This window comes from Ranitomeya variabilis, chromosome 1 (assembly GCF_051348905.1).
Source record: "Ranitomeya variabilis isolate aRanVar5 chromosome 1, aRanVar5.hap1, whole genome shotgun sequence".
In the NCBI taxonomy this organism is placed as follows: Eukaryota; Metazoa; Chordata; class Amphibia; order Anura; family Dendrobatidae; genus Ranitomeya; species Ranitomeya variabilis.
Window position 1 is genome coordinate 37,375,991 of NC_135232.1, and position 27,599 is coordinate 37,403,589.

Here is a 27,599-nt window from a genome sequence, read left to right on the forward strand (position 1 = left end):
TTCCATCCCCTGCCGGCAGCAGAGACAGCTGGTCGGCAGAGTTGTAGGGTGTTGCCACTCCACCAATCATATTTTGATGACCTATCCTATAAATAGATAATCAATATAAAAGTCCCAGACAACCCCTTTAAGCCCTCCCCATGTGTCTTCCTCTGCAGACTTCCCCTTGTTTTTTTGTGGTGTTGTTCTCTTCAATACTCCTTTTTTCCCTCCTCGGCCTTCTCCTGCTCTGCAGCCTTTCTGTTGTCCTTTCTAGGTCTCTTTCAAATCCGCAGCTGTGCATTTCTCACTTTCTAGGTTTTATCTTCTGCAGCCTTCCCCTTGTCCCTCCTTGTCCATCCTCTCTTCCTCTTCAACCATCCATCATACCTCCTTGAATATCCTCCTCATTATACCTCTTTAGGAGTCTTATCTTCCTCTGAAGCCCATCTGCTACTGCAGGTGTCCTCATTTGAAGCCTTCTTCTTACGTTTCACTAGGTGCCCTCCTCCTATGCAGATTCCTTCTTAGCACATTTTGAGCTCTTGAATTTTCTTCTTTGAAGTTGTTACTCTCTGGCTGTCCACCTCCTCTGTCGGGTTCATTTTTGCCTCTTTTGATGCCATCTTCTTCTCTTTGACCCTCTCTGAGTGTCATCTTCTTTTTCAGTCTTCTCCTTTCCCCTCTCTGGGTATCTTCCTCTTCTGCAGTCTCCTCCTTGTCCCACACTGGATGTCCTCCTTCTTTGCAGTCTTTCCTATGCCCCACACTGGGTTTTCTTATCTTCTGCAATGTTCCTCTTTACAATGAGTCTCCTCTTCAGCCTCACTGAATCCCCACATTTGGTGTCTTACTCTTCTACAGCCTCCCAGATGTTCCATATTGAGTTCCTTTTCCTCCACAGCCTTCCTGATTCCTCACATTGGATTTACTCCTCTTCTACAACTTCCCAAATGTTCCATATTGAGTTCATCTTCCTCTACAGCCTTCCCGATTCTCCACATTTGGTGTCTTCCTCTTCTACAGTCTCCCAGATTTTCCATTTTGAGTTCCTCTTCCTCTACAGCCTTTTTGATGCCTTGACTTAGTTGTCCGCCTCCTCTGTAGCCTCCATTATGCCCCACATTGAGTGGTCTTCTCTTCTGTAACCTCCCTGGTGCCCAAAACTAGATGTCCTCCTGTGCTACAGCCTTTCCTATGTCCTACACTCTTTGCATCCTTATGCTCATTGAAAGCTTCCCTATGTCCTGCTCTTTGTTCTTTCCTGGCTTTTCACCTATTACTCATTTGACACATTTATTGTGTACATAAAATATGAGTGCACATAATTTACTGTTTAGTGCATTCATACGTAAATCTTGCCATCAGAAAGTGGCGTTATATAGGGCTGCCTAGAAGCACATGCTTACTGTGCCCTTAAGGAAATGGAACATTGGGCGATCCCACAGAAAACATTAGCGGAGGTAGCGATCAGCAACATAATATAATGATGTAGATGTGCCAAGTGCGTACATGAGGATTACACAATCATGTGCATGTATAGTATATACTGTATATATATATAGCCTATATAGACTTCATTAATCCGCACAGAATATAAGCATTGTCTATGGAGCTGACTTGTGCCAGAATAATTGCATCCTAGACACGAAATGATGAGCCCTCCACATGATATAATAACCAGATTCTCAATCTTTTAGCATTGTTAAGTTAGTTTATCTCCTGGATTTTCCATGACAACAGATAAGTGATCTCTGTGTCTATGGAAACGTCTGAAATGCTTAGTCCTCGCTAGGTACAAGCTGATATTCACTAATTCCTAGATTAAGCTTGCAAATGAATCATCCTCAGATAAGTGGTAGAAATTGCTGAAGTTTGAGAGTCAATCTTATGGGGGTTTAAGAATACATTTAGAAAAGAAAATTCCACTTACCCTTTGATCCGGAATAATGTATCGTAATTCAGTGTTATTTTTTCTTGTTGGTTGTATTGGATACATAAGTTTTTTTACTTTCCTCCTAAAATTTTTGGAGTCTAAAAACTTTGAAATATTAGAAAAATAGAATTTCTTCAAGTCGTTTTGAATGGAGATGAGGTTTCAGATCCGAGGAGTTGATATTTCTGACGATTATGGCTCAGATAATGTATTTCAGATCTCAGTTCTTTAGATTTCTCTAGTCCAGGACTTATATATTGATGACCCGACCTTAGAAAGGTTCATCAATATCAGATTGGTGAGAGTCTAACATTTTCACTAATCAGCTGTTTGCAGCTTTTGGAAGCAAAAAAGAAGAGCAGTTCAACATTGCCAATTCCACGACTTAATGGCCATTCTGTGCCCTGAATAGTGTCAATAGGATCTAACAGAAATACTAGCAATGAAGTTTCATTGGATCATGGCCACCATTTGTAGTTAAGAGAATGGAAACCTTACATAATTTTCTGGTTGTATTATAGTCTGTATGATTAATTTATTCACCTTTGTAATTTCTTCCCTTCCCTGAGGGCTTTACCCCAAAACAAAGACCTCGGTGATTTTTGCAGTAGTTACTAGTGAACTTGTACTACTCGGTCCTAAATAGAGATAAGCAAACCCAAAGTTGAAAGTTCGGGGTTTGTAGAGGACAGTTAGTGTCCGGGGTTAAACGCCGAACACAGACTTCTCCCAGAAGTCTGTTTCAATGTTTAGAGTTACAGAGTTACAAAGAGAGAGAGACTTTTTTTTCCAGATCCAAAGTTTGCTCTTCATTGTTTTTATTGGAGTACACGATCTGGCTTAAGTTCTGGTAAAGTTCTGGTACCTGAACCGAACTATGGACTAAAGTACAGGTCAGATACCAGACCCCGAACTTCCACGTGTCTACTCATCCCTAGTCCTAAGTTTGAAACTTATCAAAGGCAGGTTTTCCATGGGGTTTGTATGTGCCACACTTATGTTTTACACATGTACGCTGGTTTTCTCCCATACATCCAAAATATTTGCTAATATCAACTTAGTTTAAAAATAAAGCTTCTAGTTCTAGGCAATGAAAAAATTGATTGTTTCAGTCTCGGGTCTTTGGTCATTGTCCAGTCTTGGGTTGGCCATACAGTAGGGATTTCTGATTGTTGTTTTCTTGATGACTTGTCATTTATAATTAGGCTGTGAAGGGTCTTGTCTTGGTTGACAATGCCTCCGGTTAAAAATAAGAAATTGCCAATCGATCTCTGCTATGATCTTGGGCCCGGTCTAGGTTTCCATTGATGAAATACATGGCTACCATTTCAACTATAGCACCTAACAATGATTGAAAAGAAAAGAGGAGACATTAAATTTGCAGCAGGAATCTGCCCTTGGTTGGAATCTGGTATTATCGTTTGTGTTAAGAAAAGAATATCATGGTTGAAATAAAAAGGTCAAAATCAGCGAGGCTTATCAAAATCAGGCTGTCCAAAAGTTTTTAACATTAGATCTTCCAAAACTTGTTCTGCCAAGTGATGGATGTCTCCAGGCTCAGAGAGATCATGGACTGCTCCTGCCGGTGATTATACCATTTTCTGTGACTTCATGTTGACAGACCAATTCCTTTTGTTCTGTTGTGGCTCTGTCGACGGGATGTAACTGTTGACGTCATGTTGGTTAACATTCGGCTCCCCACTATGCAGGGCTGAGATGTCTGACAGTCAACATGATGTCAGCAGTGATGTCCTCTCAACAGAGAAGAATTTCCGGAAGGAGTGGTCTGTAACCTCTCTGAGCCCAGAAATATCTTAGCATGGCAGAAATAGGCAGGCAGTGCTTAGCCACATCAAAAAAAGTCCCGGATAACCCCTTTAATGTAATTTGTTAGTTGGTATGCTTCAACTCTGATTCTGCCCACCTAACCGGCAGCATGTCACATTTGGTGCTATAACTTCTTCCTTGGTAGTAATATCTATAATGTCACCCGAACAGATACTATTCCAGTTCATTACACTTATCATTTTTCGAAACTCTGATATGCGATTGGCTCCTCATTGTTTATCTTACACAATATTTTATTACCCCAGAATTAAATTCACTGTCTCTCCTAATGGATTTCCTTGTAACAAAAAAATACGACATTTATGACCCTTCATTTTGGTCTTCTGGGTGGCCACCAGCCCTGCTTAAACCAGTCATGTTTCGCTCTCTACTTTACTTTGGAAGTCACTAAAAATAAAGAGCCGCTGATAGCGGTTATTAGCCTACGGTTATTACTGCAATTTTCTTTAAAGGAAACTATTATTAGGAAAGATAAAGGCTCATTTACCAGTAAAATGGTAAGTGCCGGCTTTATAGAATGGGACAGGTGCTCTGTGGCAGCGGAGGAGAACATTCACAGGAATCTTGGCAAGAGATTTCCAGATTAGTTCAGGATGTGGAAAATCAAAATGTCGAGAGATGAATTTTCTATGAGGTGGAAGAAGGACTGACGAGGCTGCAATATCCAACCATTCTACTGATATTCTTAGATGTTCCAGCATTTTCCAATAAAACTTCCCACAGCGCCAGCACCTCTGACAAGTGATTTAATTGATTAAATGAAAATAGATTTGGTTACCGGGGTTCTCATGTCCTGACGGCCTTTCCGCAGGGTCAGTTTAGGCTACTGGAGCAGGTGGGACAACCTGACTTTTGGATATGGTTCTACCAAGTCCTGTTGCTTTGCAGCCTGGTTTCTAGAACTGTCCAAGCAAAATGGGGACCGTTGGCAAGTATTGGCAATAATGTAATCAGGAATGACCTTTAATTAAAAGAGCTATCTAATTTTAGGATATTTAGTATATACCCAGACCACATGGTCTAACTCATGAAAATAAGGTCTGTTTGTAACTATAAGGTGAGCTGTCAAAGGTTTTTTTTCTTGGTGGCGCAAAGGAACCTCAAGATGGTTATGCACCTACAGCACTCCAGCAACTGAGAAACGACACCTCCCATCATGCCCTGATAGTCACAGGCATCTTGTACTTTTACAACAGTTGAAGTGCCATAGATTGCAAACCCCTTGATAGGGTCAGGCAATGTCTTAGAGTGATGACTTGGACTCGGGTGGAAATAAGCCGTAATTCAGAGGTGTCAAACTGCATTCCTTGAGGGCCGCAAACAGGTCATGTTTTCAGGATTTCCTTAGCATTCCACAAGGTGCTGGAATCATTCTGTGCAGGTGATTAAATTATCACCTGTGCAATACAAGGAAATGCTGAAAACATGACCTGTTTGCGGCCCTCGAGGAATGCAGTTTGACACCTCTGCCGTAATTCCTACTCTAGAAAATGAGATCTTAGGGAAGAAGAGAATAAAGTCAAACTTATAGAACTTTCTAAAGAGCTTTGTATTATTTTATATCTTTTCAATATTTCTGCTTATTGGCACTAATTATTACCCATTGTTATTTACAAAAAGAATCTATTGTATTTATTAACACTACTTAAAGGAGTTTTACAGTCTTGGGGATCAAGTCTGCAGTCGCTCTTTGTGACTGCAGAATTTTGAATCCACATGGCAAACACAGTGCGCACTGTCAAGATGCTCCAATGTCGGTGCCGGCAGCGAGCAGTGATGTGACAACAAGAATGTGATTTGTATACCTTCGGCCACATTCCAACTAGACATAGACGTGCCACGCATGTCTAGTAGGCATGTGACCACATGTGTGCAAATCATATACTTGCAGTCACTCACCCGCCCTTGTGCCCTATGCTTCAAATTTTATTGATATATCGTATCAAACAATCTGGATAAGACTTATTTGCTATTGGCGCTTCAGTTTCTGTTTTATTTAATTTAAAATAGCAGTGGATGAAATCAGAACAAATATAATATGTGGATGTGATTAGATATTGATGATTTACTTGTATTATCATATGATTTAATTTACATTTGTTCCATCTTTGCCCGGCCCCATGTTTTATGGACTCGGTAGTTTTTACCCCCACACATTTTCCTGTTGAACCCCTCTCCTTTGTATCACCCGGTTCTCTGACTGAATCCCCCCGTTCCCCTACAGCTGTTCCCAGTTCCAGTATCCTTCCCTCTGCTCCTCGAGATGTGGTCCCTGTTTTGGTTTCTAGTCGATTCGTACGTCTTAGCTGGAGGCCACCGGTAGATACAAGAGGGAACATACAAGCCTACACTGTCTACTTCTCCAAAGACGGGGCTCACAGGTATGTCCATTCACTCTATCGATGTTTCTGTTCTCGATTCTCTATGTTTTGTATTGGCGGTCCACACAATCCCCAGCAATCATGGTATGTTCCTACATGAGATAATCATGGTGGTCTTCTCAGCCTCGTTATCAACTGTCTCTCCCCTAATGTGTAGAATTCACATTGTGAGAATTTAGATTCACAGAATGTTAATTGATGGACCCATCTGAAATTGTATCCAAAAACATTTAGTTTTTGAGCAATTTCTTTTCAATTCCACAAGTGACACCTAGTTTCCATTTCTTAAAGGGAATCTGTCAGTGGTATCAACCCTCCTAAGCCGTCTATGTGGATATGTAGGTCATAGGAAGCTGAATAAGATGATATCTTTCTATCTGTGATCCAATGTCTTATTCCCAAGAAATCCATGTTTTTATTAATATGTAAATGAGCTGCTTAGATCTATGGGCCGGTCATAGATCTCTCTGAGAATCTGCCTCCAGAGCTCATTGTAAATGAAGGGGGGCATTACCAGCTGACCAGGAGAGCAGATTGTCAGTCAATACATGTCTCACACTGATAACACCTCCTTTTTTTTTAAATAAGCTCTGGAGGCGGAGTCTCTGTGAGATCTATGTCCGGCCCATAGATCCTAACAGCTCATTTATCATTTACAAATAAAGAAAAATATTGAATTCTCTGGAATAAGACATCGGATCACAGATATCAAGGCATCATCTGATTCATCTTGCTATCACCTGCATACTCATATAGATGGCTTAGGACGGTTCATCCTGCTGACAGATTCCCTTTAAAACAAATAAACACTTTTTTTAACTATTTTGTTTTATTTGTCTTATGCATTTGATTTGAAAAGTGAAGCAACAGTCTTGATAAACAGAGCTACCATTTAATGTTTACAGCTACTATTCAAAGCTTTCTGTCTCCATGGTTAGACCATAAATATGCCTTGAATATCCTGATCCTGCAGTTATACTACTTTGTATTGGTCTGCTACCTCTTGCTATTTCTTTTGTATGCCTCGCCTATTTATTAAGAATTAAGAGGCAGCATGACTTCGACTTCAGACTACACGAGATTTGTTTGTAGTCTGTTACCATGGTGATGCATAGGTCTAAGTAGAATCTGTGTATATAAATGTTCAGAGATATTTAATCAAGACTTTTTGCAAAGTTCCTTATTCTTCCATTTCGAATATACTACAGCAATAAATATTGGAGCAAAAGTCTTCATACCCTGTTATATTTAAGGTTTTTTATGTTTTTTTTTTCAAGGATAATAGGTTTTCTATCAACAGGTACATGGCATAATGCCATGCTATAGAATCCGCTCTTCGGTGGGCCAGGATAATGTACTATAGAGAAAGTAAAACTGTTTTATGTAGATAATGTTTGTAGCTTTTATGCATTTTACGTTCGATCATTGCAGACGCCGGGAGAATTTTCTAATCTTGGATGAAAAAATGTTAATTATTTTGTTTTTTTTATTACAGCCTTCAGCAATTAGTTTTTGCATGTCAAATATTTGCAGAAAGAACATTATAAAACGAGTCAGCATCTTTCTTACCAAGGGCTGCAATAAATATGCAATACGGTTACATGCAGGACGGGTTGTAGCAATTTGTTCATTGAGATAAAGCTCTGTAATTCTTGTGTGCAGCAAAAATATTCAGAACCATTAGGAAATTTAGAAAAAAACTGGTCTGATCAAGTTCCAGACACTGGATTGTATTAGTTTTTTGTTTTTCTCGCTAATTGTCATTTTAATAATATTTTTTTACATACTGTCACAATAATCAGTGTATACAAACGCTATAATGATGCATTGTAAATGGCAAATAACATTGCACGCAATCTAGTGATATAATGAGCAATTGGAACATGTTGCATAATTAAAAGGACATGCATAGTTTCCCAAAAATATTTTTATTGCTGAAAAAATATTCTACAAAAAAAAAAATCCTTCATTAAAAATATTCCACAGCTCCTCTACAAAGCTGCGTGATTCCATTAGTGGAGGATGAAGTTCAAGTCAAATTTCCTGAAGTTCATGGTTTCATGTGAATTTGAACATTTTGAGATTCGACCCATGGTTCACAAAAAGGAAAAAACTTGCCCCGCACCAATTCCCGCACTGGTTAAGCATTAGAACGAGAGCGCTAAAGTCATTGTGATGAGACTAAGCTCAGCTCTGCTGTACTGTGTTAGTTGTAATCACACACAGCTCTGCTGTACTGTGTTAGTTGTAATCACACACAGCTCTGCTGTACTGTGTTAGTTGTAATCATACACAGCTCTGCTGTACTGTTAGTTGTAATCACACACAGCTCTGCTGTACTGTGTTAGTTGTAATCACACACAGCTCTGCTGTACTGTGTTAGTTGTAATCACACACAGCTCTGCTGTACTGTGTTAGTTGTAATCACACACAGCTCTGCTGTACTGTGTTAGTTGTAATCACACACAGCTCTGCTGTACTGTGTTAGTTGTAATCACACACAGCTCTGCTGTACTGTGTTAGTTGTAATCACACACAGCTCTGCTGTACTGTGTTAGTTGTAATCACACACAGCTCTGCTGTACTGTGTTAGTTGTAATCATACACAGCTCTGCTGTACTATGTTAGTTGTAATCACACACAGCTCTGCAGTGAGATCAGGACAGCAGACTGTCAGTCATTGCATGTCTCACACTGATAACCCCACCTTCCATTTAAAATAAGTTCTGGAGTCAAATTCTCAGTGTCCTGCCCAAAAATCTTAACAGCTCATTTACCTATAAAGAAAAACATGTATTTCTCTGGAATAAGACATTGGATATCGCATTTCAGGTATCAATTTCATTCAACTTCCTATGACCTACCTGCCCATATAGATGGCTCAAGAGGGGTGATCCTATGGACAGATTTCGTTATGTGCTCCAATCTGGAATCTGTGTTCCTTGACATCATGCCACTCAGTTACTTATAGCTATATAGTTCTGTACTTGAAAAAAATAAAAGCTTCAAGGCAAACAAATGAAATAAATAGGACATATATAAAACCATTTTTCAAAAAATGTTTTTAAGAGTTAGTCTCAAAGAACAAAGCATTCAAGATGCTAAGTGAAGTCTAATCATAAAAGATATTTACTCCAAAAGACTGTCTAATATGATGTCTAGTTTACATCCACTATTATAATATTGTGTAGCATTACCTATGGCTTTCCAAAGTTTATACAGTTCCAACTGTGGCAAAACTCTTCAGCCAGAGACTTAGAGAATGTTTGGAGTTGTAGGTTATGCAATAGGGAACTGCAGTTGTCACAGTTTTTATGTATGAAATATCACCCTACCCACCATCATAACATGAATGCATCACCAGAACCATTAATAGTTCATGAGCATATCATCAGTACATGAATACAGCACCAGAATCATCATCAGTACAGGAATACTTCACCAGAACCATCATCAATACATCAGTACATGGATACAGCACTAGAACCATCATCAGTACATAAATACCTCACCGGAAATACTAAGAGTACATGAATAGATCACCAGAACCATCATCAGTACATGAATATATCACTAGAACCATCACTATTGCAAGAACACATTGCTAAGCTTAGTACAGAGATATATTCCAATAATAGGTTAGCCCCATTTACATTTGATTTTCCTGAGCCTACAACTGCAAGTATATTCTTAATAATGGTAAGGAAATACTGGGAGTTGTTCTTAACAGCCATCTACAGACTGTGGACCATATTCAAAGCACCACGGTACTGTTGAGAGGTGGACCGTATCACACATAAACCTTTACACCCAAATACCTTATAGCTGACATCTGCTCTGATTGAGTCAACTTATCCCTTTTGGCTCCATCTGATCCAGATGCCATGATGACTTTTCACATGCACAGCTTGTCTCTGCGGACATCCATCTTCTTCAATATTCCCAACAAATTCTGCCATGGTTCCCTTAAAAATAATAGTGTCATTATAATGTCCTTAAAGTAAAAATATCTGCCCTATACTGTGCCTCTGAATAAGTAATTTGTCCTACACAAAATATTTCACCCACACTGCCCAACTTATAAAAATTTGCCTCCACACCATCTACCCTTATTACCTATAATCGCTACACTGAGCACCTTATGAACTATTAATGCCACACTATTTACCCTTCTGAACAATAACTGGCTTTCAATTGCATTTAAACTGGGTTATCATGACATTTCCAAGGTCCGTGATTTTGTAGAAACTTTCCACCAATTCTTTCATTTTTCTTTCCTTTTCTTATTATTTATTTAATCTTATAACTGCAAACACACAGGAAACAACATTTCCCTCCCTTCTTCATCTCATTTAATTTTTGTTTTCAGTTTTGGAGTCTTAAAGGAATTGTCCACTTAAAAAAATAGTTTAGATATGTTTAAAGTATAAGTATATGAAAGGTACTAATATACTTGTAGTAAAGATTTCCTGAAATTAGGTCCTGCCCCAGGTCATTCCTGCTCCACTTCCAATGTTTATGCATTGGCCTAGACAGACTGGCTCAGATATTGACATAAGCCAGTGAGCCAGCCTTCTTCTCATCTCCATGCATTGGTTATGGTAAAAAAAAATTAGTATTCTTAGTTATTAAAATGAGCCTGTCAGGCCACCCCTTTCATTCACAGTACTAATTAAATATCATAATAAAGGGAAAAACACATATAGCCAGGGAAATGCAGCATATTAACGTATAATATCAGAGAAATATATATGTATATACCCCATAGCAGATATTAGGACAATTACGGACACACTGAGATCTAAACTAGAAAACCACCACAACACTATTCAGTGTAATGAAGTCCAAAAAGACAAAGATACATTGCAAAATATTTATTAATAATTACATAAGAAATATGACAGGAACATGGCTAAAACGTGACAGATTGCCTCAAACAGCGGTGGGAGAGCATGTAACCGCCCATAGGAAACAGCATTAAATTGCCAATAACAGTGGGCAAAACATCAGTTCACAATGATAGCGTCCCCAGTCACATACCTAGTGGCGCAGGAAGGTACACACTCACTCCACCGCTCTCCCCAACGCGCGTTTCGGAAGTCAAAAACTTCCTTCCTCAGGGGGTGTGGGAGAGGGGCCACAGGCGCAAAGAAATACAGCGCCAGACCGGAAGTGTGCGCCGGCCGGCAAGAGAAGTCACGCCCCTCCACAGGCGCCGTACAATGCCGCCGACGCCAGGTCACATGGGGCCCCATGTGAACAAGACGTCAGACGGCAGGTGGAGCCAGGGAGAGGGCGGAACAACACCACACCGGGCGGCACACATTGATAGCCATATTGGTGTTGGGCAAAGGCCCCGACTGTATACAATATTGATAAAGAGAAAGAATATTTATAAATATGTACAGGTATAGTTGCGGTACAAAAGCAATATCTGGAGTCCGGCAGGCACATATTGCCCACATAAAGGTGCCACAATCACAGCGCACACCAGAACACTTAAAACCCAATATGTCAAAAAGTGGGCAAAGGCACAGATATCTGCCAATTGCACCACAATCGACAAATATAGGACCTAATATAGGCATTGGCAATAGAAAAATGTATGAGCACCAAAAAGGAAAACAATATAAGACAACCACAATATACATACATAATGACAGATATTGATGTCATGTAACCACCTCAATAACGTAACATAACATAACATAACGCTAGTAATATAAAAATAGTAAAGTGATTACAGTGCAACAAATCATACATTACAATGCATACAAATCATGATACACAAATGATTATAACAACAACACATAATGCCAAGATATATACTATAAGAGGTCCGAAACCGCAACAACAGGAACCAAAGCACATAGGTTACAGACGGAGACTTCATTCGGGCCACTCCTTTCCCACGGAGAATAGCACATATGGTGGATGAAAAGTTATCACTGAAATACAAGTAAAAAATGTATAGTTAAAAGCAATTAAAACAGCATGCATGTAGGAATCCGCACATAACGGCGCACACTACCCGGAGGACCCCAGGAATGGGGCAAATGACAGGCACTCGTTAAGGCCGAACGGGTGGACCGTGTTCAATGTCCAAATCCACCTTGTCTCCAACCTTGCAAGTCGCCCAGATAGATCCCCACCTCTGATGTTGATTTTCAGGGAGTCGATACCACGTACCCTCAACAGGGTACTATCACAATTATGTAGATTTTTAAAGTGTCGTGGTATCGTCTTGAGGGTGGAAGTGTTCGTGTGGCCTGCTGCCGCCTGAATGCCCAACACGTGCTCCCTCGTACGTACCTTAAGTTGGCGTGTTGTTAATCCAACATATATAAGGCCGCAGGGGCACGTGGCGTAATAAATCACGTACCTCGTGGTACATGTAATACGCTGACGGATCTCAAAATTCTTAGTACCGTCAAAGTTGGAAAAATTATCACAACGGTCAATGTTGGGACAGGCGACACACCTGCCACACGGCACACATCCACCCCTCAACACAAATCTGTCCAAAAAGGTGGGAAGTGGGCGCTCAAGATAGTGGCTGGAGACAAGGTGGTCCCTCAAGTTTTTAGCTCTCCTAAAGGACATGGAAGGTCTAGATGGTAAAATTTTCTTTAGGGCAGGGTCCACCCTAAGGATCGGCCATGCCCGTTCCAGAATGTTACGTACCCTATTGGACTGTGAGTTGAAGGTAGTAACAAACCTGACTTGGTCATTCGTCTTAAATTTCCTGTTGTGATTCGTTCTATATAACAAATCGCTCCTCAGAGCGTGTTTAGCTCGATGGTAGGCAGTCTTAATTACCCTACGGCTGTATCCGCGCACTAAAAAACGTTGTCTCAATTCATCCGCCCTCAACTCGAAATCTGCATCGGTGGAGCAGATCCGACGCAGTCGGAGAAACTGACCCACCGGTACCGAGCGGATCATATGTCTGGGATGTCCAGACGAAGCGTACAACAACGTATTAGTGGATGTCTCTTTTCTAAAGATGTCAGTTTGAAGGGTACCAGATTGATCTCGCCTAATAGTGACATCCAGGAAGTCCAAGGACACACTACTATGACAAAACGTAAGATGTATGTTCAGGTCATTGTTGTTCAAAGTCGAAATAAGCTGCCCAAGGTCGACGGGTGTGCCCTGCCAGATGAAGAAGATGTCGTCAATGTACCGCGTCCAAAAGGGGACACGGTCCATCAACCCCTGTTCATCTGCCAGGAAGAGATCCCTCTCCCACAGCCCCAGGAAGAGACCCGCATAGGCCGGCGCAAAGGCCGCGCCCATAGCGGTCCCCCGAAGCTGTAGGTAGAAGGACCCCTTAAACACAAAAAAATTGTGTGTGAGGGTGAACTCAAGTAGCTCCAGCAGAAGGTCCCTCATATCTATGGGTAATGATGAAGTCCCCAAAAAGAAGCGTACTGCAGCAATGCCATCATGATGTTTGATATTAGTATAGAGGGACTCAACATCTGCTGAAACTAAGAGAGAATCACCCTCCAAACACAATCCATCGACCCTGCGCAGCAAATCACCAGTGTCCTGTAGGAAGGACGGAAGGCCCGAGACCAAGGGTTGGAGGTGAAAATCAATCCATTTATTAACATGTTCTAGGAAGTTGCCTCTGCCAGAAATAATAGGTCTGCCAGGCGGTGAGGAGATGTTCTTGTGTATCTTTGGGAGGAGATACAAGGTTGGAATAGCCGGTTCAGAGACCGCCAGTGCCGATGACAATTGTTTGGTGATAATGCCGTCCTGAAAGGCCCTATCTAAGATGTCGTTCAGCTGGGAACAATATACCACAAGTGGATTATATGTAAGTTTTTTGTAACAAGTCGAGTCCCCCAGCTGACGAAACACCTCTTTTTCGTACATCCTACTGGGCCACAGGACGACATTACCGCCTTTGTCAGCAGGTTTAATTATGACATCCGGCAGCCCCCGCAGATATTCCAACCTGCATCTCTCTTCCACTGTAAGATTGTCATTTACCACAAATTTTGGGATTTGATACAACTCCTCCATCACCACCTGGACAAACAACTCGATATTGGCACATGTAGATAGTGGGGGAAACTTCCTAGAACGTGGACGGATAGAAGGTGGAATCTTACCTCCATCACCAATATGTTCACTGGCCAATTCCTCAAGTATTCTCAGGGCCTCCTGCTCTTCTTCTGTTGGAAAAAGTGATAGGAGCTGGTTATTGTGAAAATATTTCTTGAACAACAATGACCTGGCAAAGATGTGAAGATCCTTAATGGTAGTAAAAAGGTCAAATTTGGAAGTTGGTACAAATGAAAGACCTTTACCAAGAAGATCTATATCAGTTTGAGTCAAAGAGTAATGTGTTAGGTTAATCACCTTATTATCGCGACTAGAGGACGAAAAGGATTTCCTCTTATAAGGATGGTAAGAGTGGTCACGAAATCTTGAGACTTCCCTAGATGTTGTCGTATTTACGGATGTCGAGGATAGGTCAGACTGTCCACTATTTGATGAGATAGAAATATTTGAGGCACTTTTATATGGATCCAAATTATTATGTTTCCTCCACAGATAGACTTTTTTAGATTGATAATCTCTCAGATCCCTGGAGTATTTCGTCATCTGTGTGTCCTGGATTTTTTTCACTAATACATCAGTCGATTTCTCAAGATCCAGATTAAACTGCTGGATCCTCTCGGGTGGACACCCATTGCGCAATTCAGCCTGTGCAGTATCAATTAATCCATCTAGCTCATTGATATTAGTAGTATTAAGATCTATCAATAATTGTAAAAATATCATAGAGCATGAATTGCAGGCGTCCTCCCATTTATCAACAAATCCCGAATCAACAACAGGAAAGGACGGAATGACCCTAACCCGCAGCCCCCTCGGAATCATCCCATTTGATTTATATTTTTCAAGGAACTGGCGGTTCCACCAATATCTTGATCTTTTGTCCAGTAAAGTTTTAATGGTGGAAAATTTATCATCCCAACTAGAGTTCCCCGGGCAATGTGCACCAGCCACGCCACTGTCAAACATCTTATCCATTTGATCGAGCCATGCCTTATCCTTGGCTCTGAAGTCCATTGTGCAATTCGACACACCTGTGCATAACACAGAAAAAATTGAATAATAAAGGGAAAAACACATATAGCCAGGGAAATGCAGCATATTAACGTATAATATCAGAGAAATATATATGTATATACCCCATAGCAGATATTAGGACAATTACGGACACACTGAGATCTAAACTAGAAAACCACCACAACACTATTCAGTGTAATGAAGTCCAAAAAGACAAAGATACATTGCAAAATATTTATTAATAATTACATAAGAAATATGACAGGAACATGGCTAAAACGTGACAGATTGCCTCAAACAGCGGTGGGAGAGCATGTAACCGCCCATAGGAAACAGCATTAAATTGCCAATAACAGTGGGCAAAACATCAGTTCACAATGATAGCGTCCCCAGTCACATACCTAGTGGCGCAGGAAGGTACACACTCACTCCACCGCTCTCCCCAACGCGCGTTTCGGAAGTCAAAAACTTCCTTCCTCAGGGGGTGTGGGAGAGGGGCCACAGGCGCAAAGAAATACAGCGCCAGACCGGAAGTGTGCGCCGGCCGGCAAGAGAAGTCACGCCCCTCCACAGGCGCCGTACAATGCCGCCGACGCCAGGTCACATGGGGCCCCATGTGAACAAGACGTCAGACGGCAGGTGGAGCCAGGGAGAGGGCGGAACAACACCACACCGGGCGGCACACATTGATAGCCATATTGGTGTTGGGCAAAGGCCCCGACTGTATACAATATTGATAAAGAGAAAGAATATTTATAAATATGTACAGGTATAGTTGCGGTACAAAAGCAATATCTGGAGTCCGGCAGGCACATATTGCCCACATAAAGGTGCCACAATCACAGCGCACACCAGAACACTTAAAACCCAATATGTCAAAAAGTGGGCAAAGGCACAGATATCTGCCAATTGCACCACAATCGACAAATATAGGACCTAATATAGGCATTGACCACTCTTACCATCCTTATAAGAGGAAATCCTTTTCGTCCTCTAGTCGCGATAATAAGGTGATTAACCTAACACATTACTCTTTGACTCAAACTGATATAGATCTTCTTGGTAAAGGTCTTTCATTTGTACCAACTTCCAAATTTGACCTTTTTACTACCATTAAGGATCTTCACATCTTTGCCAGGTCATTGTTGTTCAAGAAATATTTTCACAATAACCAGCTCCTATCACTTTTTCCAACAGAAGAAGAGCAGGAGGCCCTGAGAATACTTGAGGAATTGGCCAGTGAACATATTGGTGATGGAGGTAAGATTCCACCTTCTATCCGTCCACGTTCTAGGAAGTTTCCCCCACTATCTACATGTGCCAATATCGAGTTGTTTGTCCAGGTGGTGATGGAGGAGTTGTATCAAATCCCAAAATTTGTGGTAAATGACAATCTTACAGTGGAAGAGAGATGCAGGTTGGAATATCTGCGGGGGCTGCCGGATGTCATAATTAAACCTGCTGACAAAGGCGGTAATGTCGTCCTGTGGCCCAGTAGGATGTACGAAAAAGAGGTGTTTCGTCAGCTGGGGGACTCGACTTGTTACAAAAAACTTACATATAATCCACTTGTGGTATATTGTTCCCAGCTGAACGACATCTTAGATAGGGCCTTTCAGGACGGCATTATCACCAAACAATTGTCATCGGCACTGGCGGTCTCTGAACCGGCTATTCCAACCTTGTATCTCCTCCCAAAGATACACAAGAACATCTCCTCACCGCCTGGCAGACCTATTATTTCTGGCAGAGGCAACTTCCTAGAACATGTTAATAAATGGATTGATTTTCACCTCCAACCCTTGGTCTCGGGCCTTCCGTCCTTCCTACAGGACACTGGTGATTTGCTGCGCAGGGTCGATGGATTGTGTTTGGAGGGTGATTCTCTCTTAGTTTCAGCAGATGTTGAGTCCCTCTATACTAATATCAAACATCATGATGGCATTGCTGCAGTACGCTTCTTTTTGGGGACTTCATCATTACCCATAGATATGAGGGACCTTCTGCTGGAGCTACTTGAGTTCACCCTCACACACAATTTTTTTGTGTTTAAGGGGTCCTTCTACCTACAGCTTCGGGGGACCGCTATGGGCGCGGCCTTTGCGCCGGCCTATGCGGGTCTCTTCCTGGGGCTGTGGGAGAGGGATCTCTTCCTGGCAGATGAACAGGGGTTGATGGACCGTGTCCCCTTTTGGACGCGGTACATTGACGACATCTTCTTCATCTGGCAGGGCACACCCGTCGACCTTGGGCAGCTTATTTCGACTTTGAACAACAATGACCTGAACATACATCTTACGTTTTGTCATAGTAGTGTGTCCTTGGACTTCCTGGATGTCACTATTAGGCGAGATCAATCTGGTACCCTTCAAACTGACATCTTTAGAAAAGAGACATCCACTAATACGTTGTTGTACGCTTCGTCTGGACATCCCAGACATATGATCCGCTCGGTACCGGTGGGTCAGTTTCTCCGACTGCGTCGGATCTGCTCCACCGATGCAGATTTCGAGTTGAGGGCGGATGAATTGAGACAACGTTTTTTAGTGCGCGGATACAGCCGTAGGGTAATTAAGACTGCCTACCATCGAGCTAAACACGCTCTGAGGAGCGATTTGTTATATAGAACGAATCACAACAGGAAATTTAAGACGAATGACCAAGTCAGGTTTGTTACTACCTTCAACTCACAGTCCAATAGGGTACGTAACATTCTGGAACGGGCATGGCCGATCCTTAGGGTGGACCCTGCCCTAAAGAAAATTTTACCATCTAGACCTTCCATGTCCTTTAGGAGAGCTAAAAACTTGAGGGACCACCTTGTCTCCAGCCACTATCTTGAGCGCCCACTTCCCACCTTTTTGGACAGATTTGTGTTGAGGGGTGGATGTGTGCCGTGTGGCAGGTGTGTCGCCTGTCCCAACATTGACCGTTGTGATAATTTTTCCAACTTTGACGGTACTAAGAATTTTGAGATCCGTCAGCGTATTACATGTACCACGAGGTACGTGATTTATTACGCCACGTGCCCCTGCGGCCTTATATATGTTGGATTAACAACACGCCAACTTAAGGTACGTACGAGGGAGCACGTGTTGGGCATTCAGGCGGCAGCAGGCCACACGAACACTTCCACCCTCAAGACGATACCACGACACTTTAAAAATCTACATAATTGTGATAGTACCCTGTTGAGGGTACGTGGTATCGACTCCCTGAAAATCAACATCAGAGGTGGGGATCTATCTGGGCGACTTGCAAGGTTGGAGACAAGGTGGATTTGGACATTGAACACGGTCCACCCGTTCGGCCTTAACGAGTGCCTGTCATTTGCCCCATTCCTGGGGTCCTCCGGGTAGTGTGCGCCGTTATGTGCGGATTCCTACATGCATGCTGTTTTAATTGCTTTTAACTATACATTTTTTACTTGTATTTCAGTGATAACTTTTCATCCACCATATGTGCTATTCTCCGTGGGAAAGGAGTGGCCCGAATGAAGTCTCCGTCTGTAACCTATGTGCTTTGGTTCCTGTTGTTGCGGTTTCGGACCTCTTATAGTATATATCTTGGCATTATGTGTTGTTGTTATAATCATTTGTGTATCATGATTTGTATGCATTGTAATGTATGATTTGTTGCACTGTAATCACTTTACTATTTTTATATTACTAGCGTTATGTTATGTTATGTTACGTTATTGAGGTGGTTACATGACATCAATATCTGTCATTATGTATGTATATTGTGGTTGTCTTATATTGTTTTCCTTTTTGGTGCTCATACATTTTTCTATTGCCAATGCCTATATTAGGTCCTATATTTGTCGATTGTGGTGCAATTGGCAGATATCTGTGCCTTTGCCCACTTTTTGACATATTGGGTTTTAAGTGTTCTGGTGTGCGCTGTGATTGTGGCACCTTTATGTGGGCAATATGTGCCTGCCGGACTCCAGATATTGCTTTTGTACCGCAACTATACCTGTACATATTTATAAATATTCTTTCTCTTTATCAATATTGTATACAGTCGGGGCCTTTGCCCAACACCAATATGGCTATCAATGTGTGCCGCCCGGTGTGGTGTTGTTCCGCCCTCTCCCTGGCTCCACCTGCCGTCTGACGTCTTGTTCACATGGGGCCCCATGTGACCTGGCGTCGGCGGCATTGTACGGCGCCTGTGGAGGGGCGTGACTTCTCTTGCCGGCCGGCGCACACTTCCGGTCTGGCGCTGTATTTCTTTGCGCCTGTGGCCCCTCTCCCACACCCCCTGAGGAAGGAAGTTTTTGACTTCCGAAACGCGCGTTGGGGAGAGCGGTGGAGTGAGTGTGTACCTTCCTGCGCCACTAGGTATGTGACTGGGGACGCTATCATTGTGAACTGATGTTTTGCCCACTGTTATTGGCAATTTAATGCTGTTTCCTATGGGCGGTTACATGCTCTCCCACCGCTGTTTGAGGCAATCTGTCACGTTTTAGCCATGTTCCTGTCATATTTCTTATGTAATTATTAATAAATATTTTGCAATGTATCTTTGTCTTTTTGGACTTCATTACACTGAATAGTGTTGTGGTGGTTTTCTAATTAAATATCAGCATAGGAAGCTCAAAACCTGTACCTAACAAAAGCCATAGCAGAAGCTGCCGGGACATAGGAACCTTTGTGTCCCAAGCTCAAATATTGCACAATTTACTATATTTGTACACTGACGAGCAAAAGGTTTTAAGGTTGATTCCCAAGCGACAGGTCACTGCTTCGAATCGAGGAGCAGCCATGAAGATTTCCCAAGAAAAGATAAACAGCATCATCCAGCTCATCGATACCGGTCTCTCAGCAAAGAAAATTGCCAAACGGCATCATGTGAGCGCCATAACAGTTGGAAACATACGAAATGAAGTCTGTCCATCCATTTAGAAGTCAAGAGGTGGACGTCCAGTCAAAATATCAGAGTCAAAAAGTGGGCTCATCACAAGGTCTCTCAGTTCTGGCTCGAAAAACATGGCTGTGGAGGAGGCTCGTATGCCTTGTGATAGTGAGATCACAGACATCGATGCAAGCACCGTGTGACGCACGTTACACAAGTCTGGAATGGTGGCCGGACAAAAAGGTGAAGAAGCCTCAACTTCAATATCATCATAAGAAGCATTGACTCGAGTTTGCTAAACAGTACAATAAGTGGACAGTAGAAGGTTGGAAATTTGGAGTAACGAGACAAAACTCTGATGGATGCAAATAGGTCTGGAAAAAGCATAGGACAAAGGGGCTAACAGATCGAGAAATTGAAGGAACTGTCAAATTTGGTGGAGGAAGGTTGATGATATGGGGATGTTTGACAGCCAAAGGCGTTGAATACATGACCAGTATCGATGGTGATCTCAATGCTGAACTATGTGTGAGTATCCTACAAGATAAGTTACTTCGTACACTCGAGTACTATGGGTATGAAAAGGACGACATAGTGTTCCAGGAGGACAACACAAAGAATGCGTCAAGATTGGAACAGAAATGGCTCAATGAAGTAGAGGTGATGGATTGGCCCCAACAATGCTCAGACCTCAACCTAATCCAACACTTGTGGGGAGAGTTAAAGGAAAAGCTTTATACATACCCAAGTGAGGCAAACAGTATGCACCAACTTTGGGAACGTGTAGAAAAGACCTGGGAGCAGATTTTGGTCGAAACATGCTTGAATCTGACGGAGAGCTGCCCAGAAGGATTCAGGCAGCGTTGAAAGTCAAAATTGGATGTACAACATACTAACAAAATAATAAAAAAATAAATTTAGAATTTTAGGAGCAAAACAGTAATAATGCAGTGACATGAGAATCTGCATAACTAATCATATGCTAAATAGTTGCAAGTCACATGTATGTATGAGATAGCCAAGATGATTGTCTATAAAATGATGGTAGTCTTACTTTCAAAGCAGAAGTGGATGGTGAGATATGGAGCCTGGACGTCAAAAGTTCAAAACATTGTTACCCTTTTGCTCGTCAATGTACAGTATATGCAATAGATTGCCAGGTAATGCTCTAAAATTTATACCATTAAAGTTCTAAGAAGTTTTATAAGAATCTATTGAGCTGATCACAGGATCGATCTACTGCTAGAAGAAACTCGTTTTCCTGCAGTACCACCCATAGGTGAAATGAAGCATTACACAATGCCCATTAAGATGAATGTAATGCATGGATATGCCGGATCCTCCAGAAAGACACTCACTCTTTAAATGTTGGGGCCATCTCTTTGAACTGAGAATATTTTCATATGTAACAATCAGTTTTCTAATCCAGAAAGTAAAAAAGAAAATATATAACATTAAAATATGGAAAAAAGCTTGTGTGAAGAAACCAGATTGTATCTTAATTTCCCAGATAACCATGTTTTGCAAAAACAAAAGAACTGGCTTTTTATCTGTTTATTGGCTTGTGAATTTAAGTGTTTATGTCTGGTCGGTCAAGAATACAGACTTGCCCACTGATATGCTATCTAACATACTGTGTAAAGGTACCGTTACACTAAACGATTTACCAACGATCACGACCAGCGATACGACCTGGCCGTGATCGTTGGTAAGTCGCTGTGTGGTCGCTGGAGAGCTGTCACACAGATAGCTCTCCAGCGACCAACGATGCTGAAGTCCCCGGGTAACCAGGGTAAACATCGGGTTACTAAGCGCAGGGCCGCGCTTAGTAACCCAATGTTTACCCTGGTTACCATTGTAAATGTAAAAAAAAACACTACATACTTACATTCCGGTGTCTGTCACGTCCCTCGCCGTCAGCTTCCCGCACTGACTGTGTCAGTGCCGGCCATAAAGCACAGCACAGCGGTGACATCACCGCTGTGCTCTGCTTTTACTTTACGGATGGCGCTCACAGTCAGTGCGGGAAGTTCTCGGCAGCAGCGCGTAACCCTGTGGACGCCGGGGGACGTGACAGACATCAGAAGGTGAGTATGTAGTGCTTTTTTTTACATTTACAATGGTAACCAGGGTAAATATCGGGATACTAAGCGCGGCCCTGCGCTTAGTAACCCGATGTTTACCCTGGTTACAAGCGAACACATCGCTGGATCGGTGTCACACACACCGATCCAGCGATGACAGCGGGTGATCCAGCGACGAAATAAAGTTCTGGACTTCTAGCTCCGACCAACGATATCACAGCGGGATCCTGATCGCTGCTGCGTGTCAAACACAACGAGATCGCTAGCCAGGACGCTGCAACGTCACGGATCGCTGTCGTTCTCGTTGGAAAGTTGCTCAGTGTGACGGTACCTTAAGTCTGTAATAGTGACTGTACATTGAGTGGGTTAAGCTTTGTTTATTGATGTGTGCTTATTTGCTAATAGTGCTACTTAATCCCATCACCATTGTTTACCTTATCTTGATGTTGGACTGAAAGACCCTGGGTAATTCTAAAAATAGCTTACATGCCTTGGGTATAAAATGACTCAGAGTTCACATCTTGAGAGTCTGAAGTAATACAGAGCTACCAGCCAGACATTCTGCAAACCACCCAACAGACAAGAGACAGGACTGCAGCCAATTCATCATGGCACCATCACGAGGGACACTGATCTAGGATTCTATAGGATACAACCTAGGGTTTTTTGGCTCCGGTTGGAAGGACACAGATCTGATCCAGTGACCATCTCTGCACCATGGATATGTTTGGAGAAAGCCAGGGTTGGGACCCACTGGTCGCCTGGTTCCATGAAGATGGTCAGATAAGCCAGGTGGTGACTCTCGTGTCAACTGGCTTTGGACCTTGTATGGACTCTATGGACAGTTCTTGGTCATCTCCCTATGCTTGTCGTTACCCCTTCTCTGTGCGTTCATCCACAGATGGAGTAGCGACCCTGGGAGCTATGGCATCGTGTCAACTGGCTTTGGACCTTGTATGGACTCTATGGACAGTTCTTGGTAATCTCCCTATGCTTGTCGTTACCCCTTCTCTGTGCGTTCATCCACAGATGGAGTAGCGACCCTGGGAGCTCTGACATCATGTCATACTGGAAATACATGGAGACGCAGTGATATTTTATATGCACCCATGTGACCCTGGGAGTCCTGACATCGTGTCATACTGGAAACACGTGGAGACACAGTGATATTTTATATGCACCCATGTAACCAAACAATTCCAGCCATGGTGAGATTGTTCTGTTTGCTATTGTGTGTTGTGGTTCAATAAAGTATTGCCACACTGTTTTACCTTAACCCTGTGTTGTCTGTGTAGTGTATTGCCCACGGGGAGATAGAGCAGGCGTTCAGTGGTATGAGCCATGGTCCATGCAGTCTTGCTAAAGACAGCCGGGCCAGCAGACTAGAGCACCCACTGACCCCGTTTCTCCACAATTGGTGGCAGCAGTGGGACACTGTTGTGAATTCTGCTTTTGGGCTCCCTCCCGTGGTTGTGGGTGGTAATGCAGTTGTCCCTGAGTTGCAGTCCTGGTCAGGTGTATCTGCTGATTGCAGTTCTGACTGGGGTATTTAGGCTTGCAGGATTCATTAGTCCTTGCCAGTTGTCCATGGTTTTGGAGGTGTTGGTCCTTGTTTGGTTTCTTCTGCCTTGCTGCCAAATCAGCAAAGATAAGTGTCTGGTTCTGTTTTTGTGGCACACATGCTGTGTGCTTAATAATTCCGTGCTATTCATTGTTTTTTTGTCCAGCTTGATTGTTTCAGTATTTTCTCAGTCTTGTTGGATTCTCAGGAGTTGCAGATATACATTCCATGTCTTTAGTTAGATTGTGGAACTTTTTGTATTATCTGCTGTGGATATTTTTCAAGGGTTTTAATACTGACCACTTAATATTCTGTCCTATCTTTCCCTATTTAGCTAGAGTGGCCTCTTTTGCTGAATTCTGTTTTCTGCCTGCGTGTGTCTTTCTTCTCCTACTCACAGTCATTATTCGTGGGGGGCTGCCTATCCTTTGGGGTTCTGCTCTGAGGCAAGGTAGTATTCCTATTTCCATCTATAGGGGTATTTAGTCCTCCGGCTATGTTGAGGTGTCTAGGGTTTGTTAGGCACACCCCATGGCTACTTCTAGTTGCGGTGTTAGTTCAGGTTTTGCGGTCAGTACAGTTTCCACCTACTCCAGAGAAAGTTTCATGCGGCTCCAAAGTCACCGGATCATAACAGTACAACTGGCTAACAATGAGTTAAATGCATCTCAGAAGAAGGGAAGAAAGGTGTCGAGTCATTTTTTTTTTTTCCCTCTTTTTCTCTGGGTGGCTGAGGAGTCTTGTGTTAGCATGGATGTTCATGAATTAGCTTCTCGTGTAGACCAGCTTGCTGCTAGGGTACAGGGAATTTCTGATTATACTGTTCAGACTCCTGTTTTAGAGCCGAAGATTCCTACTCCTGATTTGTTTTTTGGTGACAGATCCAAATTTTTGAGTTTTAAAAACAACTGTAAACTGTTTTTTGCTTTGAGACCTCGATCCTCTGGTGATTCCATTCAGCAGGTTAAAATAGTTATTTCCCTGCTGCGTGGCGATCCACAGGATTGGGCATTTTCCCTGGAATCAGGGAATCCGGCTTTGCTTAATGTAGATTCCTTTTTTCAGGCTTTAGGACTATTATATGATGAACCTAATTCTGTGGATCAAGCGGAGAAGACCTTGTTGGCCCTGTCTCAGGGTCAAGAGGCGGCAGAATTATATTGTCAGAAATTTAGAAAATGGTCTGTGTTGACTAAATTGTTGTGAATTCCGCTCTTGGGCTCCCTCCGGTGGTTGTAAGTAGCACTTTTGTGAATTCTGCTCTTGGGCTCCCTCCTGTGGTTTTGAGTGGTATAGCTGCTTCTTGGAGTTAGCATCAGCAGCTGCTCCCACTGATTGTCTTTCTGGCTTGGCTATTTTAGTCTGGCCTTATTCCTCAATCAATGCCAGTTGTCAATTGTTCCTGCTTGGAGCCACGGCTCTTTTGGATTACCCTGACACTCTGTCCAGTTCAGCAAAGATAAGTCCTTGCTTGTCCTTTTGCAGTCCACTTGTTGTGGACTTATTGTTCAGCACATTCTATGTTTTGTTCATTTGTCCAGCTTATCAGTATGGATCTATTCAGCTAAGCTGGAAGCTCTCGGCTGCAGATTTTGCCCTCCACACCTTTAGTCAGGTGTGGAGATTTTTGCATATCTCTGCGGTGGACTTTTTCTAGTTTTTATTACTGACCGCACAGTGTTCTTTCCTGTACTATCTATCTAGCTAGAAGTGGCCTCCTTTGCTAAATCTTGTTTCATACTACGTATGTCATTTCCTTCTCCTATCACAGTCATTATTTGTGGGGGGCTGTCCTATCCTTTGGGGATTTTCTCTGAGGCAAGATAGCTTTCCTGTTTCTACCTTTAGAGGTAGCTAGTTCTCCGGCTGTGACGAGGTGTCCAGGGAGTGACAGGAACATTCCACGGCTACTTCTAGTGTTGTGTTAAGATCAGGAACTGCGGTCTGTATAGTTACCACCTGCTCAGAGCTAGTCGCATGTCGCTCCTAAATTACCAGTCCATAACAGCAGGGTGATGAATGGAAAACTGCGTTCAATACGCCCGAAGGCCATTTTGAATACCTTGTAATGCCGTTCGGGTTCACTAATGCTCCATCTGTTTTTCAATCTTTCATGCATGATATCTTCCGGACTTATATTGATAAATTCTTGATTGTATATCTGGACGATATTTTGATTTTTTCTGATGATTGGGAGTCTCATGTGGAACAGGTCAGGAGGGTATTTCAGATTCTTCGTGACAATGTTTTGTTTGTGAAGGGGTCTAAGTGTCTCTTTGGGGTGCAGAAAGTTTCTTTTTTAGGTTTTATTTTTTCTCCTTCATCTATTGAGATGGATCCGGTTAAGGTTCAGGCCATTCATGATTGGATTCAACCCACGTCCGTAAAGAGCCTTCAGAAATTTTGGGGTTTTGCAAATTTTTATCGCTGTTTCATTGCTAACTTTTCCAGCATGGTTAAACCCTTGACCGATTTGACAAAGAAAGGCGCTGATGGGGCGAATTGGTCCTCTGCGGCTGTTTCTGCTTTTCAAGAGCTTAAACGTCTATTTACTTCTGCTCCGGTGTTGCGCCAACCGGATGTTTCTCTTCCATTTCAGGTTGAGATTGACGCTTCTGAGATTGGGGCAGGGGCTGTTTTGTCTCAGAGGGATCCTGTTGGTTCCTTGATGAAACCGTGTGCCTTCTTTTCCCGTAAATTTTCGCCTGCTGAACGCAATTATGATGTCGGCAATCGGGAGTTGTTGGCTATGAAGTGGGCGTTTGAGGAGTGGCGACATTGGCTTGAGGGAGCTAAGCACCGTATTGTGGTCTTGACCGATCATAAGAATCTGATTTACCTCGAGTCTGCCAAACGGTTGAATCCTAGACAGGCTCGATGGTCCTTGTTTTTTTCCCGTTTTGATTTTGTGGTCTCGTATCTTCCGGGTTCTAAGAATATTAAGGCTGATGCCCTTTCTAGGAGTTTTTCGCCTGATTCTCCTGAGGTTCTTGAACCGGTCGGCATTCTGAAAGAAGGGGTGGTCCTTTCCGCCATTTCCCCTGATTTACGACGGGTTCTTCAGGAATTTCAGGCTAACAGACCTGACCGTTGTCCAGTGGGGAAATTGTTTGTTCCTGACAGATGGACTAGTAGAGTGATTTCCGAGGTTCACTGTTCTGTGCTGGCTGGTCATCCTGGTATTTTTGGTACCAGAGACTTGGTTGGTTGGTCGTTTTGGTGGCCTTCTTTATCATGTGATGTGCGTTCCTTTGTGCAGTCCTGTGGGACTTGTGCGCGGGCCAAGCCTTGTTGTTCCCGTGCTAGTGGGTTGCTTTTGCCATTGCCGGTCCCTGAGAGGCCTTGGAAGCATATTTCTATGGATTTTATTTCTGATCTTCCGGTTCCCAGAGGATGTCGGTTATCTGGGTTGTCTGTGACCGGTTCTCTAAGATGGTTCATTTGGTGCCTTTGCCTAAATTGCCTTCCTCTTCAGATTTGGTTTCGTTGTTTTTTCAGCATGTGGTTCATTTGCATGGTATTCCGGAGAATATTGTGTCTGACAGAGGTTCCCAGTTTGTTTCTAGGTTTTGGTGGGCCTTTTGTGCTAGGCTGGGCATTGATTTATCTTTTTCCTCTGCATTTCATCCTCAGACAAATGGCCAAACCGAGCGAACTAATCAGACCCTGGAGACTTATTTGAGATGCTTTGTGTCTGCTGATCAGGATGATTGGGTGGCCTTTTTGCCGTTGGCCGAGTTTGCCCTTAATAATCGGGCTAGTTCGGCTACTTTGGTTTCGCCTTTTTTTTGTAATTTTGGTTTTCATCCTCGTTTTTCTTCTGGGCAGGTTGAGCCTTCTGACTGTCCTGGTGTGGA

At 42.6% G+C, this 27,599-nt stretch overlaps 1 protein-coding gene across 2 annotated transcripts in view; it reads left to right on the top strand.

Moving 5' to 3' along the window:
- The window catches only part of DCC (DCC netrin 1 receptor), a 1,118,040-nt gene that overhangs the window by 773,624 nt on the left and 316,817 nt on the right, over positions 1-27,599 (top strand). For both annotated transcript variants that reach the window (XM_077282231.1, XM_077282240.1), the window contains exon 8: positions 5,988-6,144. In XM_077282231.1, coding sequence (XP_077138346.1) covers positions 5,988-6,144 — 157 coding nt within the window. The remainder of the gene's footprint in view (positions 1-5,987; positions 6,145-27,599) is intronic.